The sequence below is a fragment of the Malurus melanocephalus genome, unplaced genomic scaffold, assembly GCF_030028575.1.
Source record: "Malurus melanocephalus ecotype Western Australia unplaced genomic scaffold, MMel_1.1 scaffold_141, whole genome shotgun sequence".
Lineage (NCBI taxonomy): Eukaryota > Metazoa > Chordata > Aves > Passeriformes > Maluridae > Malurus > Malurus melanocephalus.
In genome coordinates this window covers 1,273,449-1,291,903 of record NW_026623373.1, presented here as the reverse complement: position 1 = coordinate 1,291,903, position 18,455 = coordinate 1,273,449, and the positions used below count along the sequence as shown (strand labels likewise).

The following is an 18,455-nucleotide window of genomic DNA, read 5'->3' as shown; positions in this document are numbered from 1 at the left end:
GGATGTCCTGTGTTTTAAGAAGAGTTACAGTTTTCTTTCCATTTCAGTTCTCTGTAGGTCTGCTGCAGGGTTGGCAGCTTGGAACTTAGTAACAAAATATGTGGTATTTATCAGGAACATGACAGTATATCTGGAGAAGCTGTTATTTACCTGGGAGAACTGATGCCTTGCCTTATTGGCAAGGCCTCATAAACCTTGGAGGAGGAGTGTGCTGAAGCTGAAATTCTACTGATGTGAAAGCAAACCCTAAAGAAGCCACTACTATACTCAATCCCCACCAGAATGTACTGTGGGCTTGGCAAAAAGGTGAAAAATWAAATGCTTCTATATCCCTGACTCTTTTGGCTGGTCAGAAGATTCACTTCCAAAAGAATGCTGATGAAAACAGAAAGCATGAGGATATTGTCATAGCTTTCTTCTCCTTTGTTTTGTTGGAGTACTAATTAACAATTTTGGGTGCTTTTCCAGTCCTTTCAGCCTCAAGTAATGCTCATTTTTTTGGGGGGGATGCTTGTAAGCTATTTTTAAATACAGGAGTGAGGGTTATTGCCTGTAGAAGATGGTTTTGGTAGTGCATTTGAGTTTTAACAGGAGAAGCAAAACATTCTGCTGGCAGRAAATTATCTGGTGGGCATGAGGTTGAACATGATGCATCAACATGCCTTGGGGCAATAGATGGTGACTGATTSCTGGGCTGCATTAGACAAAGAATCACCATCAGATTAAGAGAGATGGTCCTTCCCCTTTATTCAGCACTGATGAGGAGACCACACCTGTAACTCTGTGCCTGGTGCTGGGCTCCTTAGTACMAGAGAGACATGGATGTGCTGGATCATCAAGGACTATCAAGAATAAGGCATTAAAGCACCTCTGCTTTGACTTAAAAAAAAAAGTTGCCAATATTCACTAGCACTRTAGAATATGTCTTACAGTTATAAATGTTTTGAACAGTACATATTACTGTCCTTTCAGGTTTTCCAGATCTGTTTGTATCGGTAATATTTATGTGTCTGATGGAATAGTTATTTTTTAACATACATGTTTTAAACTTATCAGTATTTAAGGAACTGGAGAAACTATTAGTAAAAAGTAAGTACTAAAAGGATCTGAAAGAATCTTATGATCTTTATAAGCTAACTATTCCGTTAAATAGTTTCAAGTTGTTTGTTTTGCATTTTTATAAACTGTCCTGGATATTTTTTAAAGTAGAGACCTGCRTTTCAGGTATTGTTTGACTCCAGTTTAGCTGTAGGTATTGCAAAAAAGAATTTGTTGTTTAGCAAACAATGGTGTTTACTACAATCCTGTCCTAAATGTACTGTCATTGTATGTTTCCATGATGTGATGAGAAGCAAAACCAGTGCYCTTAGCATTATTCTTTTAAATGATCASTGAAAAACTGWTTTACRTTTCTAATATTTTCTAAGCTATTAAACAATGGTTTAAGCTACTATTTATGATACTTTTACAAATGATACTTCAAATGTGACGAGACTGTTCAGAATTACTGCATCTTACAAATTTACTGGCTAATTATTAAACTTATTCTATGCTTTATGATTCTGAATACATTTTGTACCATCTTTTGCCTTCAGTTTGAGCATAGGACTGTAGCTTAAATTATTTTCACAGGAATTCTAAAAGCTAATAATCTTTCCTTCATTAAGCAYACTGTCATAGATTTTAGGATTTGTAATGTTTCAGGTTCTTTAATTTCATGCATGATTTTAAGGCATAGTTAGAAAAGCGGATGGTAAGAGTGCGTGCTGCATTGTTCCATTCTTAAATATTTTTTATTTTGTAACATGGCTTTCCTGTGTACTTCTGTGTTGGGTAATTAGAATATTTCCCAGAAAAATTTTAAATTACATAGGTATAAAATGCAAAGAGAAAAATATACATAGGACTGAAATTTAAAGGTAGTAAAGATGAAAACAACAAAAAATAAGGGTTTTTTAAACCAGGAAGTGTTAAAATTWATGCAGATAAAGAAGTGTGCTTGGGAATTGGCTGCTTGGGGCAAAGGCCAGAATCCTTCTGGAATACCAGAAGGCATCGAACTTGGTTTAGTCTATGAAAAAAAGAAGTAACATTTCACTGTCACATAAACAGATCTATTAAGTTAAATTGAAAAAAATCTAGGACTTCCTGTGTAAGGCATCCGGATTAGAAAACAAAGGTTAGAGCTGTTTGTGTAACTTGGACTTTGCTTTTCTCGCTTATGTGTTGCAGGAGTCACGCAATGAAGCACTACTTCTTGGGACTTGCCACTGAAAGAAACATTTCTTTCAGTATATGTGTAACAGACAGAAAAAGAATCCGCTACCTAATGGTGCTTCATTACTCTGTAGTTCTTGTTCTGTTCATTTACTTAATTTCAATTAACTAAAAAAGGTGTTTATTTGATGTAAAAAAAAAAAAAAAAAACTTTAATGTTTTTGCAAGTTTTAGTGCAAAAAAATTTAAATTTAGAATTTAAAAAATTTTAAACTTATTGCCTGCTTAACTATTACAATATGTTCATTTAAAGCTATACATAATAATTTTTAAAGTCCTTGCCAGCTAGAAAGATGTGTAATGTGAAATAATTAAAACAAGAGGATAGTTAGACAATATTTTCTCTTTCTTAAAGTTTGTTCTTGCATTCAAACAATTTGGTTCCTTAAGAGTGAGTGTAACAGAGAGCATGTGTGAAGGAGTTCTTCTAAGTGGCTGAAGCATGTCAAGGTACCATTTTGCCAGTTTTATGAATATTTTAAATTCTGGCATTCTATTGAAAGGACCCAAACCAGAAAATATTTTGATTAGGTATATAAGATATCCATGAATATAGCATTTTGTTGGAAGCTTATGTTCACAGAAATAGGGTTGTTTTTTCTTCCCCAGCCCCCCACCCCATACACCAATTAATTTCTGATAATTAAAAGCTAATACTTTGCCCTACATGATCTCGTCTGAATCCTTGGTCCATCACATCTAAACCAAAATTTGTATTGGGCTTCACTGTATATTCCTGGCTACCATATTTGTTCAGAAAAGAGAATGGAAATGYAGACATTCTGAATTGGCCTGTAGTAGTAAATCATAAAGAGGAAGAGGACAYCTGAAATGGAAGGGGAGAGATGAAATTTTGTGAAGAGTAAATTAATTTTGTCTTCAATATGAATCAAAAAGTTCAGTGGGTCTCAGAAGGCCATACTGCATCTGTGGAAGCCATCTCTTACTGATAAGTGTAATCTTTCCATTGCTTCTTAAAATAGCATTGGGTTTGYGGCAAGGTTTGTGGCATTAAGGGAAATAAAACTATTTGTTCCCTATATGTCTTKGTGTAATTTTTACTGTCAGTTTAGCTTTTAATGATCAAAGCTATCCATTTAGGGAATGCCAAGTCTTTGTTTTTGATTTGGTTTGGTTGGAGTTTTTTTGTTGTTGTTTTGTTTTGTTAGTGTTGCAGTGGGCAAGAGGAGTTGTAGAAATGATTCTACCATCCTGCTCAGTTTAATAGAGGCCTACATATTTTTTKATACAGATATTTCTCCAGATCTGTTTCAGAGCTGGTTTCTGTTTATGCATATCTGATTACTGAGCTGAAAGTTTCCCAATGACAAAGGAGAAAGCCTGAATTTTTTAAATGATAATAGAGTTACTTGTTCTCTCTGAAAGAAAGGAAGTTGTTGGGTTTTTTTTTAAGTCCCAGTTAATTAGCTATATGTATTCAATTAGCTGTGACAAATCATCACCATTTTTACTGTTGATAAATGTGAAATGGATCTTCCAATCAGAAGTTTGTTAAATCAAAATTCTCARTTTTGAAAGTCTGAATGGAAAGATATCGGCTAAGAAACTTACTTGCATCTGACATGAGAAAAGGTGTTTTTTTCCTTTTTTCTCTTCTTATTTTTAAGAAGAAAGCAACAAACTTGCTTCTGGCCCTATGCTTGTTGATTTTTATCAGTGTCATAACTCCCTTCCCCCACCTTAGCCTTGTTCCTTCACTGAAAAAAGAGGGCCTGAAGGCAGCACTAGAAGTGTGGATGATTGGCTATGCTCCCCAGCATAGTGAAACAGCTGTCTTTTCCTGAAAGGTGTTTGCACACAGTAGCTTTGTCACCCTGCACTGCATGCTCCACCGTGGGGAGAGTTTCCCAAGAAGCTTTCCACATCTCACACTTAGAAGATCAGAACATCTACAGTATGGACATTCTGACCCCTACAACCTTCTGAATTCACTGGTCCAACCTTCAGCATGAATTGACCTTTTTACATTAATGAATTAATGTACTAGGAAAACCACAAAATGGGTGTTATTAAGTGATGGTAAAACCAGAAAYAGAAAAACTAGAGATGGTATACTTGACCTTCTGTAGGTAGTTGTGAGGGGTRGACTTTGTTTCTTGGATAAATATTCCATTGATACTGTCCTCATTTGCAGATCTTATTCAAAATTAAGTTGAAAAGTCACGCTGTGTAACTGCTTGTTTCTGCAGATTTAAGATTCTCACTATATTTTAACTGTTTTCTGGGATGGGATTTTTCTTATGTTGCATAATGATATCACAGATAATTAGACCATACAATCTTGGTACTTTTTTTTTTGTTTGTTTTTTACTAGGAGTAAAAACTCCTAGTTTGGCTCTTGTGGTATCATATGAGTAAAGAATGGGTTTTCTCTTCTGGCTAGTGTACTTTTCTATGTCTGAATGCCTTGGTTCTTCATGAAATATCTCCTCAATTTCTGGTTTGCAGCATYAGGCAATTTATGAATATGTGTTTGCTGCTCCAGTGATGCTTTTTATTTCAGCTTCACAAGAARTATCTCCACCAGGTGCACTCATTACCAAATGAGTAATGCAATTTAAAATGTACCTGAATAAGTAATTATTCTACTAATGGCTGAAAAATAATGAAATATTTGCTGTTGGGGTTCCCTTTTGTTTCTGATGTTTTAATAGCATTTTGAGATTTAGAGAATGTTCTTCACAGAAGTGTAAATTTTATAAATGTTGTTACTGTTAATGAGACTGACTTCCATGAAACTGTTGTTTCACATAAATTAGGAAATGATCCTTTAATTTTTAAGACTACTGTGTTGTCCTTTCCATGGTTTTGCTGCAGTCTTATKTTGTCCTAACTGATCTGTAGTTACCAAATTAATACATATGACTGAAATAATATTAAAATATCAGCTGTAGGAGTTAATAACAAGACTGTACTCTTCCAGTTGATGTAAAAGTTGTGTATGATGAGGGTGGTTTAGACAGAAATGTTGCGATCACTGTGGGGCTCTCCAGAGTCTCTCTGTGAATTTTTGCTGTCCAGGAATTTTGAGGCTGGGGCGGTATTTGTAAGTGTTGATGAAACAGTTCTGGAATTGTGTCAGCTTCACATCTATTAGACCAATGACATTTAACCTAGATCTTGAATAAAAAGGTGTAGCMGGTTCATATTTGGGAATGCATGGTGATTGTAGCACTGTCAGAATTAATCCCCTGATTTTCAKGAGGATTATAACTACAAGGATGGTGACTCTTACATTGCTGTATGTAATCCTCTTTTTAAGATTATGTAAAGCTAACCTCAAAGATTTTAACCCTTAATCAACATGTTCAGGAATCAAACTGGGTGTTTATTTTGAGAAACAAGAAAAAGGGGTTAAGGGATGAAGAAAAAATAGTTTGTCCATKATGCAACAAAACAACAASTAGTGCCMCTATGAYATAGTGTTCCCTTGTCCATTAGTGCTAAGGGCTTGCACTGTTTAAAATATAACTTTTAAAATAGTTTAGTTTAAAAAAAAATCCTCATCTTTCAGTGTTTTTTCACCACCTGTTTTTCTTTCTCATATAGGCTTTCTTGCAAATTAGATCAAGAAAGTAAAGGTGTTTTGCTTTTGACATTTTCCCTGGTTGTGAAAGCTACTCAGTCCTCCTAATGAATATTTTCACTTCACTTGGTGTAATTGCCATCCCATCCATTTGTTTGTCAAGATCAGAAAATGTGTTTAGTTGAAATTTTGTTTATTTTTGGCCATGCAGATAGAATTTCTTCTGGGTCATAAAGACAGGAGGTTGCTAGTCCTCGAAATTTTCCAATTTTCAGTACTGGGAGAGTATCTAGTAGAACTCCTAAAAATCTCTCACAGTTTATGGAAGGTTTTACTTCTAATAAGGTAAAAGAATGATGGTAGTCCCATCATTATGCAAGTCAGTCAGTTCTGCTTGTGTGACTTACTTATTGTCCCTGTTTAGTTTCATTCAGGATATGTGTGGTCTCTCTGCTTGCCTCCAAGAAACTAGAGATTTTTGGAAACATTGATGTCAACACTCTTTACTTCCAGTAAACACTCTTTACTTCTTTACTGCGGCATTAGAATCTTTGGAACTTGGTGAAAACAGAATCCATCAGTTCAACTGATTTGCTCRGTTCAGTAAAGCCCTTTTCAATAGAAACTATGACATAAAACTTTCTTCATGTRTTGTCAATAAAAGCCTGTATTTATTTAGAAAAGCTTAAATGCATTTTTTGAATATTCATATATTTTACTTTTTTTTCTAAACAGTATTTGACACGTGTGTCAGTATATAGTTTGCAACAAACTGAAAATGTGGAACTGTAATCATTGCTGTGTAAATGCACCTAAGTGAACCATACTGGCAAGAATACAAATTAGGTTTCTCTTATAGAAGGATGTTCGTTTAACAGGGGCAGAACAGAACATCCTGGGATTGTTGTTGTGGTTTGCAGTCATGTAGTTACATAAAGGCTCTCAGCCAACCCCAAACCTAACTTTGTTTCATCTCCATCAGCTATTGCGATCGCTCTCACATTGCAATAATTTTTCCCAGGCATCACAGTCATTTTTKCCTTCAAGGGGAAAGATGCAAAGCTAAGTGTAGTGAATTCTCACTTCACTGTTATCAGAAGATTGCAAATGTGTTTGCCAGATGCAGTTAGCAGCTTAGTAGCTAGCAGAGCCAGAAACTCAGGTTTGGGCAGATGGTATTCCCTGCAGATAAATCAGCACCTGAAGTCTGAGGGGATTGTGCAATCAACTGTCTACCTGAGGACTGACACTGATTATTAATTTCTTTATTTATTTTGCTTTGTGCGTCCTTGATTTAAAGTTAAAAAAAGCACAAAACTGATCCAACCAATGAAATTAAAACCAAAATCCCCTAGCATTTTAGATCTATGCAGGTTGAACAGTTGGAGGAAAGAAACCAGTAAAAACAATCATAATTTGTCAATTACAAAACTAATTCTTTAAAGTATGTTTAGAACTAGATTGCAGATACTGGTTTCTTGTGAAGAATTAGAGTTTATTTGCCTCAGAATTGCTTGAATGTGTTGCTTTAATGATGTTTTTCATATCAGTGACCTTCAAAGTCAGGTGTACAATATCATCCAGTGAAATATGGGAAGAAAATCTATAACGTACATTTTATCGAAAAATAAGAAAGCAATTAGGCTTTACTTGGTATACATATTGATGCTGGCATGCTCTGTAGGTCTGTATGTCAGATCGTCCTGTGTCACATTTGGTTTGTGAGGTACCCTGAAGACAGGTTTAGTATTCCACAGTATGGAGGGATCACAGTAACACTTGATTTGTTAATTCATTTCCTGATATTGTAATAGATGCAGTTAGGAGGATTTCTGGATTATAATATTTAGTTTTTACTAAACAAACCRTCACAAAGTGGGCAAGTGGCTTTACAAAAATCCTGCAAAGAGACCATGGATTAAGATAATGCTAATAATGTGAATAATGGGGGGGGGGGGGAGCTGATGCTTCTTCTACTCCTACTATGAGCTCTAGTTCRGATGTATTATAAGATCAAACCATTGGCCACTACCTCTTACAAAACAACTTGGTTTATCAAGAAGGGCATTTCAAACACGGATGTACATCCGCTATTGGAAATGATGAACATTGTTTCTTGAGGTATCAGCTAATGATAGTGTGAAGCCATCACAATTACYAAAAGGCATTTAAAAATGAAGCTACCAGAACATGAAGACAAACATCTACAATTTTTTTCAGCAATGTTAAAGTCATGCTATAGTCAATCCAGGACTACAAGATTTCACTAAACTTAGTTGTAGATCRTTAGAAGCCTCTTTTGAGATTTCTCAGTAGCAAAAGTCACAAAGATACTTGTTRGGGAAGCACTTCATCTTCCTGTGGTAGTAAAAATGTCTGAAATAATACATAGAAAACAATGTGGTGACAAACTAAAACWCATTCTTTTGTCAGCAGATACTGTTGGAAGATGTCTGGAAAACATTGCCAAAGTTCTGAAGAAACAAATACTAGAAAAAATTACACAGTGGGAAAGGCTTGCTGTACAGACAGTTGGATGAAAATATAGGTGTTTGTGATGTGGTTTGACTTATGGAAATTGCTAGATTCTGTCCCCATAATGAAATTCACAAAGAACTAAGTCACTAGGGAAGGATGTACCAGACAAGAGACATTCCTCATTGTAAATTCTAAACAGTATCTTCTTTAATAACAGCTTTTTWAAAAAAAATAAAAACTGTAAAAAAGTAATGACAGATGCAGTGGCTGATTTGACCAAAGTAAAAAGGGTTCTGGGGTGAGGTTACAAGGGGAGCATCACATGCAGAACTCATTCATTGCATCATGCATAGGCAAGCAACAAGGAAGTTGGAGCTATAAGTGCAGAAAGTGCTGCAGGATGTCATCATTGTGGTTCATTTTATAAAAACAAAACCTTTAAATAGTAGAGTATTTAAAATAATCTGTAATGACAGTGGGTGTGACCAGGAAGATCTTTTGAACTGCGGAGTTTCATTATCATGGCAAAGTGCTTAGCAGAGTTGTAAAAGTTGAAGAATAATTAAATGTTTTATCTCACAAAAAGACAAGTATTACGAATTTCCTGACCTGCTCAGTGATATCAGTCAGCAATGCTAACAGTAATTTTCAAAAAAGTAAAGACACTTAAGGCACTTTCTCTTGAAGGTGAAGATGGCATTTTAACAAGAAAGAAACTGACTGCTTTTTGAAATAAATTGATGCTATGGAGAGAGCATTTTTAAAACTGATGTTTTGAAATGTTTCCTTGTGTGATTCTTGTTGCCAGAAAAGATGTGTATCATCTCTAAAACTTCCCATGTTTGTACACTTAAACTTGGAAGCAGAATTTCCTCATCTGCTTAAAAGTCTTCACAATAAGAGTTTTAGAACCTGAAAWTTTATTAAAAGTGTAAAACTGCAACACCTTCCATTTGTTTGCAATAACAAGTGATTGATATCAAGCCAGATGGAAATTTACTGACCAAATTTACTGGCCACTTTGTATAATTTAGTGGATAGRGATGCAAAATGAGTGTCATGATTTAGAAAGTGTAGCCAGTGATGCACTTTGATTTGGATGTACATATCTTTGTAAATTGTGTTTTCCAACTATGACAGCCAATAAACTGAATTTAAAACTAGACCTTCAAATCACTGTATTACAATGTGTTAAGTCAACATTTTAAAAAATGCTGAAGCATAKTCAATCACATGAGTCTGAAAAAAATAATTGTAAAAGCAAAAGGGTTTTTTACCATTAAAAATTCTTTGAAAATACTTYAAAAGTTCTTTAAAATTCCTTATTTTATCTTTATCTCATCCTTTTTAATTTCTGGTTTTATATGTTAAARTTATCAGCTGGGATCTGACGCAATGCTGTTTTACTTGCTGAGTGATGAGGTGGGGTAGTCCTTGTAAAGTGCCTGTTGTCACCTCAGTGGATGAGGAAGTGATTTGTGGGTGGACAACAGTGGACAACAGAAACCTGATGGCAAATCTAGGGATAGAATGTTTGTCTGAATTGCTCTCATTACTGCTTGAGTGCATTGTTCTGGTCAGCAGCATGATCTTCATATGCAAATGTTTCAGATGTTTTGTTCATTTGAAGTTAATGRTGCTCGGCTCATCTGAAATCAGACCATAAGTATGTCTTCTAGAGAGAGGAATATTGATATATCACAGCTGAATTTCTATTCTTGCCTTACACAGTTGTTCTAAATTATGTAAATATATATGTTACTGAAGTGTCTTGGCATCYTTAGAAGTGTAATGTGGGACAGATTTCCAAAGTGTTTGCTTTTTTTAACTGCTGTTATGAAAKAATGTGTTCTGCCATACCTAAATAATATTTGGTAACTTGTTGAYTAGTTGAACATTTTATTTAATATCTGTAGCTAACATGCAGAGATAAGTACTTTTTAATAAGCTACCTGYTTGCTTTTTTTAGGCTGAAGCCTAGACCTCTGACATGGCCGCAGCCTCACCAAGATCTGATACAAGYAACAACCGTAATGGAAGATTACAGATGCAAGTAACAGGCAAGTAGTGGTTTGTGTCATARTGATTTTTACAGGAAAACATATGTATTCTACAAAAAGCAATCATGGAAGTGAGTGTAAAAATGAACTAGTACAGTTAATATTTTATTTATTTTAATTAATGATAGGAATGTTACAGATAACAATGTGACTATAATACATGTTGATGATTTGAAGCTAATTAGAGATTATGTGGTGAGTTGCATGACAGGGTTTAATATCTCCTAAAAAAATCCATACAATAATACAGACAATTGCAATTGCATTAATTGTGATTAATGACATCTGTTCTAAACAGGGAACACATATTACTGAAATTCTRCAGAAAAGATGGGTGGTTGTAGTGAATCCCTAGCTGAAAATGGGTACAATGGTGTAGTGAAGGTGGAGAGCTGGTGGAGATCACAAAATTTGCTAGCCCTTTGAAAGACTAAGGTCTTTCTTTACATATCAGGTAAATATTTGTCGATATAATGTCCTTGGGGCCTGAGGCTGGATTGCACAGACATGGAATAATTTAGTATGGAATGAACTTTAGATGATTTCCTAGTTCAGTCTTTTGATGAAGGCAGGACTACCATTGAAATCGATTATGGTATTGACCAGTTGAATTTTCAGTGTCTAAAAGGCTGTACACTACCAGATTTTCTGGTGAYGTCACATCACTGTGAATGTTTTTCCTTCTATCCAGTTGGAATTGACTGTGTTGTCTCTTGTGACTGTTTACTTTTTTTCCTTTTGCTGCGCTAGTTCTTGTAGTTTGAGGCAGAATTCAGCCATCCCAGTAAGTGTGGAAGGGAAGCACAATCGGCTACAAATAGTCCTGGAGATTTCCGATTGTGCTGAGTATACCGTGTCATGTTGAACAGGCCAACTAGATTATGCATTTTGCTATTGATTGACAAGAATTGGTCAAAGATRTGACAATTGGTGCCAGTCTTACCTGCTTTATCTGTGAGATGGCAGAGCAGAACTGAGACTTCCTTGTAGTCTGARGACTAACAAAGTGCATCTAGGTAAACAAGTTTGATAGCCAATTGTGACAGTGTTACAGCAGTTAAAAGTGAAAATGTTACCAGCACACAGGTTAAGAAACTGTGCATAAATACATCTGCCATAAATATATATGTATTTATGTATATGAATTACATTTTACCATTGACAACTAAGTTGAACTTTCCAAGGTTTTTGAGAAATCTGGGAATGCGGAAGTAAAAATGGGTTCATGGCCAAGAACATATTAAGGCTATCCCAAACAAAATTTAGAAAAAACATGAGCAAGATATCTGGTCTTAACAAAGGCTGTCTGAAGAAAGGTTCATCCTGCTGGATGATCCAAAGATGGCCAGGCTACCTGAGAAAAAATTGTTGAAAAGTCCCCCAAGTGAATATTTTATGAAATTAGATAAGAGAGGAACCTTAAAACTGAGTAACCTTGTGTAAGGAGCACATAATTCAATAATGTGATGAATCATCAAAACTGGCRGCCTCCTGTAGACTGAATGTATATATATAACAGTAACGAACTGACTTACACAAATGACCCTTAATTTCAAATCTGTGTATACAGAAATGGTAATTTTGTATCCTATACTAAGCTGCTCCTTATGTAAGTGGTCTTGTATTTTTCTGGTACTGGGACTTCTTTTGACTCCAAGAGATCTGAGTCAGGACTCAAATGGAAAGAAGTCTCTACAACATTTAGGATTACTTGTCTGAAGTTTTAGTTCTCTAACCAGTCTTTTTTGCAAGATCACAGGAATGCCAATGGAAGTAGAGGGAAAGGAGTGGGAGACAGAGAAGTGTGGGACTGTAGTATTGCTGACCTACACTGCATATTTATGTGCAGTTTTGGTTATGCTGCTGTAGAACCTAGATTTATATTTCAAGAACTGTAYTTAAAAAGCACWTTTGTAAAGGTAGCARATATCATAGACRCATTTTGCAGACAAAGAATTAATAYRGAGTTCTCAAACTTGTTTGAGTTTGGGAAGRTGCAGCATGTTGCAGGCATCCTTGTCATCAGTATTTGTTCAAATATTCTTGTTGAGATCTTGTCTTGGTTTCAGTTTTCTATATCTAAGCTTTCATTGTTATCAGGGCTACAGTTTCCTTTGACAGCCCTGATGCATTACTGAGACTGAGCTTTCCAGATGTGAGAGAGTAAAGTTTGCACCTTTTATTTGAAACTAAGTATAAGTCCATGGCTAGTGCCTTTACAATCTTGGATGTTTGCATCCCACTAACTTTTAAATARCTAATGTTTATGTCTCAGAATGCTGCAATCCAGAAATATGTCTCCCTTTCAGACAGTTTAGTAAACTTCCATGCTGAGTTAGCAAGTACCMTGAAGGAAAGGAACAGGAAAGAGTTATTTCCAAATGGCTGAAAATACTCAGCCTTCCTTCAGTTTGCAAGTGGAGGGARCAAGAATTACTCTGAAGCAAAGGAGAGAAGGCATAGCCAGCAGGTAAGTAAAGCTGAGAGTCCATTCTTGTGGTCTTTTGAAGACAGCATACGTCTGAAATAGAATTTAAAATCTTGGCAGTTAGGTTGCTTTTGGTTTTTATAGTGGCTTCCTCAGCTGGATATGGAAGTGGGAGAACAGATTTATGTTCAGGAGCACAGAGGAACTCACCAGTGATTTGGAGGTGAAAAATAGCTTCTTTGGTCGAATGGTGTTTCTTAGTTGTTGAATATTTACCTGAAACTTTGAGTTTGCAAAACTGTTTATGTAGGGGAAACATAAGAGTAGGTTTCTTAATTTTAACAAASTGCTGTGTAAAACCGCAGGTCAACCACACAGTAATATAGGCAAGGAAATGAAGCTCTGTATACAGGCTTTGCTATACAGGGACATTTTGAAATAGGTGTGAACTGCATTGACTTTCTTAATATATAACTAAAAAATAAAGTCTGTCTGAGAATCTCTCAGTTGCATCATAAGATGTATCATACTATCATACTGCATTTTTCAGTTAAGGGAAGGATAGGAAGAACAATGAGAAAATAACTTACGTTATTTCCAGTGTTTATATCTAAAATAATTGTGCTGTCKCTCCAACCAGTCCTACCAGTATGTGGTGAAAAGTGTATGTGACACTTGGTTTCAACTATCTGACAAAGTAGCTTTTCAAAATAAAAACTACCATTTTTTCATTGACTTTTTTCTGTTCAGCAGAAGTAGAGAAGGTGGAGGAATAACATTGCCGTACCATGTATTTCATACAGTGTGTAGGCAGTACATTTTCTGTTTTTCAGCAACAGTATGCTGCTATAGATAAACCAATGCATTTTATTAGTTTCTAGTGCCAAACTGAAACGGAAAAAGAATTGGTTTGGAACAACTTTCTACACAGAATTAACTGCAGATGGAGAAATTAAGAAAACAGCAAAATCAAGTAGTTCTTCAAATCCAAAATGGGATGAGCAGCTGACAGTGTAAGTAGATTTTTGGTTGTTTGATACTCTTTATTACACAGACATTGCAGGCAAATATTTACTAAACTTGGCTGACTGCATAGTTTGCTGCTCTGGCTGTTGATGTCTAAATTGAGACATAAGTTGGTATTTATCTCAAATTGTTTTTATCTCAATCCTTACAATGTTTTGTGTATGTTTTTTGTATGGCATGTGTTACTTCCATACAGTGTCTGTACGTGGTATARTGTTGATATTTGTTAGCACTGTGTTAGCACACCTTGCTGAAAGAGTTACTAATTGTAACGATGTCATTCTCAACTTTCAAAGGAAAAAAGTCTCAACTCGATAAGTAATAGGTGTAAGGAAGGTCACTTCTTTGAATGTCCCAATGAAGGGGTGCATACACACAAACTGCAAAGTGACTTTGCAACTTTCCCTGATATTTGACTGTTTTAATCTTCTTGTGGTTTAGTTTGGTTTAACTTTGCTAGGGGTGTAGATATAYCTGAATATGACTCCATGAAGAACTGGCAATCTTATGCTTGGCTAGAATGCTTTATTCACAAGTGAGATTGTATTTATTAAGACTTGGGTCTGGAAACAGCTTAGCTCCTGTCAAGTGGCACTGAACCTTGGCCAGTACATTTCACAGCATCTGACATGTCYGTGTGCAATAGCTAGCTTTCTTAATAGGAGGAATCTTGATAGATTGCAATCTTTGGGGAACTCTTTGCTTGGGAACAGTTAACTTACTCCAGACCTGCTCTGAAGCAAGTAGGGTATTCCTGTGYCTCATTTCTCAGTATTTCAGGTTTAGTGAACTTACTATCCCTTTGCAATATTGCAGAAGAGAGTGACATAGTCTTGGATGTGAGGATGATTTCCAGGATCAAGAGCCATAACTAATGCGGAGCTATCAGTATRTTCACAGAGCCCCGAGTTTCTCTTGAGGAGGCGGGTTTGATTTGTCAGGATTTGATGATCTGATAGAAATGAGGTAATTTGCAAWGCATGGTAAAGGCAGACTCATTTCATGAGTACTGCTTACTTAGGGTCTTAGCCTTATATATATGTTGAGAGTATTCTGGCCCCTCTGGCTATTGCAATGGTATTTGAGGTTAAGTACCTTTCTGGCTTACCAAATTCCCTTCACTTCTGTGGGTCAGCAACATATTTTCTGTGTGTAGGTGTTAGGGATTTTTTCCTTTACTTTTTGAGCTGGTCTTTTATTAAGACTCCTATTAGAAGGCAGCCTGTTCAAAATGCAAAAAGATACTTGTGTTTCAGCAAAAAAGATCTATATTATCCAACATGTTCAAGTGACTRTAGAGCTAGACCTGTTGTTAAGAGGGTGAGGGTTGTTTTTATYATTTTTTTCTTCATGGCTGATATAACTTTCTGTGTATATTAGGTCAATATTGATGGATATGTGGTCTTTGACTTTTTGCAATAAAGTACTACTACTCCCATTTTTCACAGCCAAGAGCACTCTTGCAGTACTAGACTCTGTACTGCGAAACTTACTGTCCAGGACCTAGCATAGCTTGAGCAGGGGAGAGATTAATGCCAAGGATTATCATAATATTTCTGCAATTGGGTCCTTTACCTTTCTGCTTCCCTCCAGTTTTTACTTTAGCCTCATCATTTGATTTTACCCCTCTGATTTATGTGAGTATGCCTTATGATTATATATGTATTTGTGGATTCACAAAAAGTGTTTATCARCACTTTCATGGCAAGCTGACACCTGTTTAGTGGGTTCTTCCTGCTTGCAAATAGATGCTTCATTCCTTTTCCTTTAAAAAAAATCAGTATTTTTCTTTTTAGTGACAGACAAATATACTTCTCACCTTTTTCTTCACATTTAAAAATGTCCGTTTTTAACTAGAACTCCTGAGAAATGGGGAAATCTGCCTTTCGTAAATAGATGTGTTTTATAAAACTGAGATTTGAGCTTAGTGTAGGTTATTCTGATACTTCTGAAATTCCTAATGCTATCATAGTAACGCACTTTGGGTTTGATCCTAAGTGTAAATATCATAGTGTTTGCAGTTCTAAGTTAAAAACGTCCCCTTGCAATACAAAAACTTACTTCAYGTCATTCTTATCAAGAAATACGATGAGAAAGTGAATGAAGTTCAAATACTCGCAATAACAAGAATTAATTCTTTTAAATTGTATATATCTTTCCTTTTAAAATGTATTTTGTACGCAGGAATGTGACTCCACAGACTACGCTGGAATTTAGAGTGTGGAGCCATCACACTTTAAAAGCAGATGCTTTGTTAGGAAGAGCCACTGTAGACTTGAAACAAGCTTTGGAAATACACAATAGAAAATGTAAGTTATCATGAAGGATATTTTGAATAAAGTAGAATTATTATTACTAATCTGTATATCAAACTGGCAACCAGACTACTAACTATACATGTAATTACAACTGTATTTCAGTTGATATCTCTTCTAGAGATGTCTGTGCTATTGAGAGCAATTTAAATAGCAATGGCATAATACTTTTGAAACAAACAGTAGAATGAGTTACTGAAATTTAAGTAAAGCAGAGGTGATTAAATACAATGTTTTTTAGCAYGCTAATAACTAGTTTGGTAGAAGATCTGTTTTAGATTTGGTAGCAAAAAAAAAGGCTAAACTTTCAGAAAAGCCATGCAATTTTTCATGTTTTTCTTCTCTGGAGTCACTAATTGAAAGACTRTATTTGTCCCTYRTAATTCAGCTGCCTGGCAAGCAATAGAAAACATTGATTAATGAAATGATTGTATCTTCCTTTTGGTACATTAGAGATTGTTTGTTCTATGTAACTTCTAATTTTAAGTATTTTTAATAGACTATATCTAATTTGCTTTTCAAATTTTTGTTCTTTAGTACAAAAAGRTGGTGAATCCACACTTTAAATTCCACTCCAGAGTGACAGTAGAATTTCAGCTTAACCAGTCTTAAACTTTCTCACAGTTAGATGTATAAACCTGAGGTACCTGTTTAGGAAGGTGGGGGCAAAGGCGAGCAAAAAAAAAAAAAAAAAAAAGTTAAATTTTTCTGTTTCTTACAGAAAATTGAAACAGAATCCAAAATTAAATGGAGCTTCTTCAACAATATTGTAATTATTCAGTGGAAGATTTTATAGTTGAGCAAAAAAATTTCTTTTTCAATAAGGAAACTGTATCAGAAGAAACTGGGTTATAGTAATGTTAGCCAGAGAAAAAAAATATTTAATATTTTAACTATTTCTTACAAAATAGTTAMTATTTTATTGCTGTAGATCCAGGGTATATAGGATATAACAACCTGACAAATTCTTTCAGGGAATGTTTGACTGAGTTTGCTGTACATTACACCAAAAATAATTTATGTACAATGTTTCTGATTTAGGAAGTTAACAAAATAGCAGAAGTTAAACCAACCAGCCTTTGCAAAAATTATGTGTTGAAGAACTCAGTGGTAGGCTAGTTCCTTCTTTCTCTTTGAAGTAGTACTGTTCTCCAAAATGCAGATTGCTAAATCAGTAATCCTGTAGATTTAGGAGCTTTGTGCTTGCTCCAGAGATTTAAAGTCCTTTGAAATCCTTTGTAGTACAGCAGTGTGTGTCTGCAAGGTAACTGCTGCCCAACTACCCTGTCAAACCTGCTCTTTCAAGTAATAGCTTGGGGGTATCTGGCAATAGGTTTTGATAGCCTTCCCTGTTTTCATGTTTAYTGTTCATTTATGATACATGCTAAGAATGAAACAAATATGGAAATGCTAGTTTAATGCATAGAAGTGCCCAGTGAATTTTAAATTTAACTTGGAATCCTATCATATGGAGGGAAATATGATGGCATATCTTAAAAAACTAAKCTTTTAATCTGAGAGCACAAATACTAAAAGGTCTTAACCATTTTAACCTGATTAATGTGAACTCCTAGCTGACTGTGTTTGGATTTATGACATGTAGCTTTAACTGCTGTACTAGTAATAGTTGATTTAGAGGGAATTAYGTAGCATCCCCAGCATGGTTTACCTCTGGATTACGTATGTCTCTCTACAAATGCATGTACTGCTTGTCAGTCAGATTGAATTCTTTTACTGCACCATCAATTATCTCAAATTTTCTTTTGGTGAAAATAGTTTCTGAATTAATTTTTGGTTACCTGAGGCATCCTCTTTACTGTTTAATCATTGGAGTTGCAATCTATGAAAATGCTAGTAAGGATTTACTAAAAMTAGTGTTAAAATTGAGGGAGGGCTCTATGCCATCCATTTACTTCTTCCTCAAAGAAATTATGTTTACAATGGTCTTTTAGAATTAGTTTTGGAAGGTGCTRTGAGAAATGAATATAAGCTCTGGTTGTAAAATGAGGTTCCCAATGACTTATAATATATGGATGTATGGCTGAGAAGTTGTTTGACTTTCAGCCATCACATGTTACGTAAGTAGTGCATAATTTCSCAAGAGGTTAATGGAAGTGACAGATYTGGGAAATCATTAACAACAAAGTAYTGAATCCTCATGGATTCTTTAGCATACCTATAGAATATAGTATGTAAGCAGACAGTTCATTTTTAAAATAAAACGTTTATTTACCCACAGCAGGTGTAAATATACACAGCTCCATAGTGATTCATACATTGCTTTGAATATCTCTTATGTTCTGTTTTATATGTTCTATTTATAA

The 18,455-nt window shown here is 35.2% G+C and overlaps 1 protein-coding gene across 3 annotated transcripts in view; it reads left to right on the top strand.

The window, feature by feature from the left end:
• WWP1 (WW domain containing E3 ubiquitin protein ligase 1) overlaps nt 1-18,455 on the top strand; it is a 56,742-nt gene that overhangs the window by 11,490 nt on the left and 26,797 nt on the right. For 2 of the 3 annotated variants that reach the window (XM_057371110.1, XM_057371109.1), the window contains exons 2-4: nt 10,272-10,362; nt 13,665-13,803; nt 16,001-16,125. In XM_057371110.1, the coding sequence (XP_057227093.1) occupies nt 10,293-10,362; nt 13,665-13,803; nt 16,001-16,125 (334 nt within the window). In that variant the 5' untranslated portion in view covers nt 10,272-10,292. Of the gene's footprint in view, nt 1-10,271; nt 10,363-13,664; nt 13,804-16,000; nt 16,126-18,455 lie in introns of those variants that run through there. The other variant, XM_057371111.1, reaches the window with a different exon arrangement.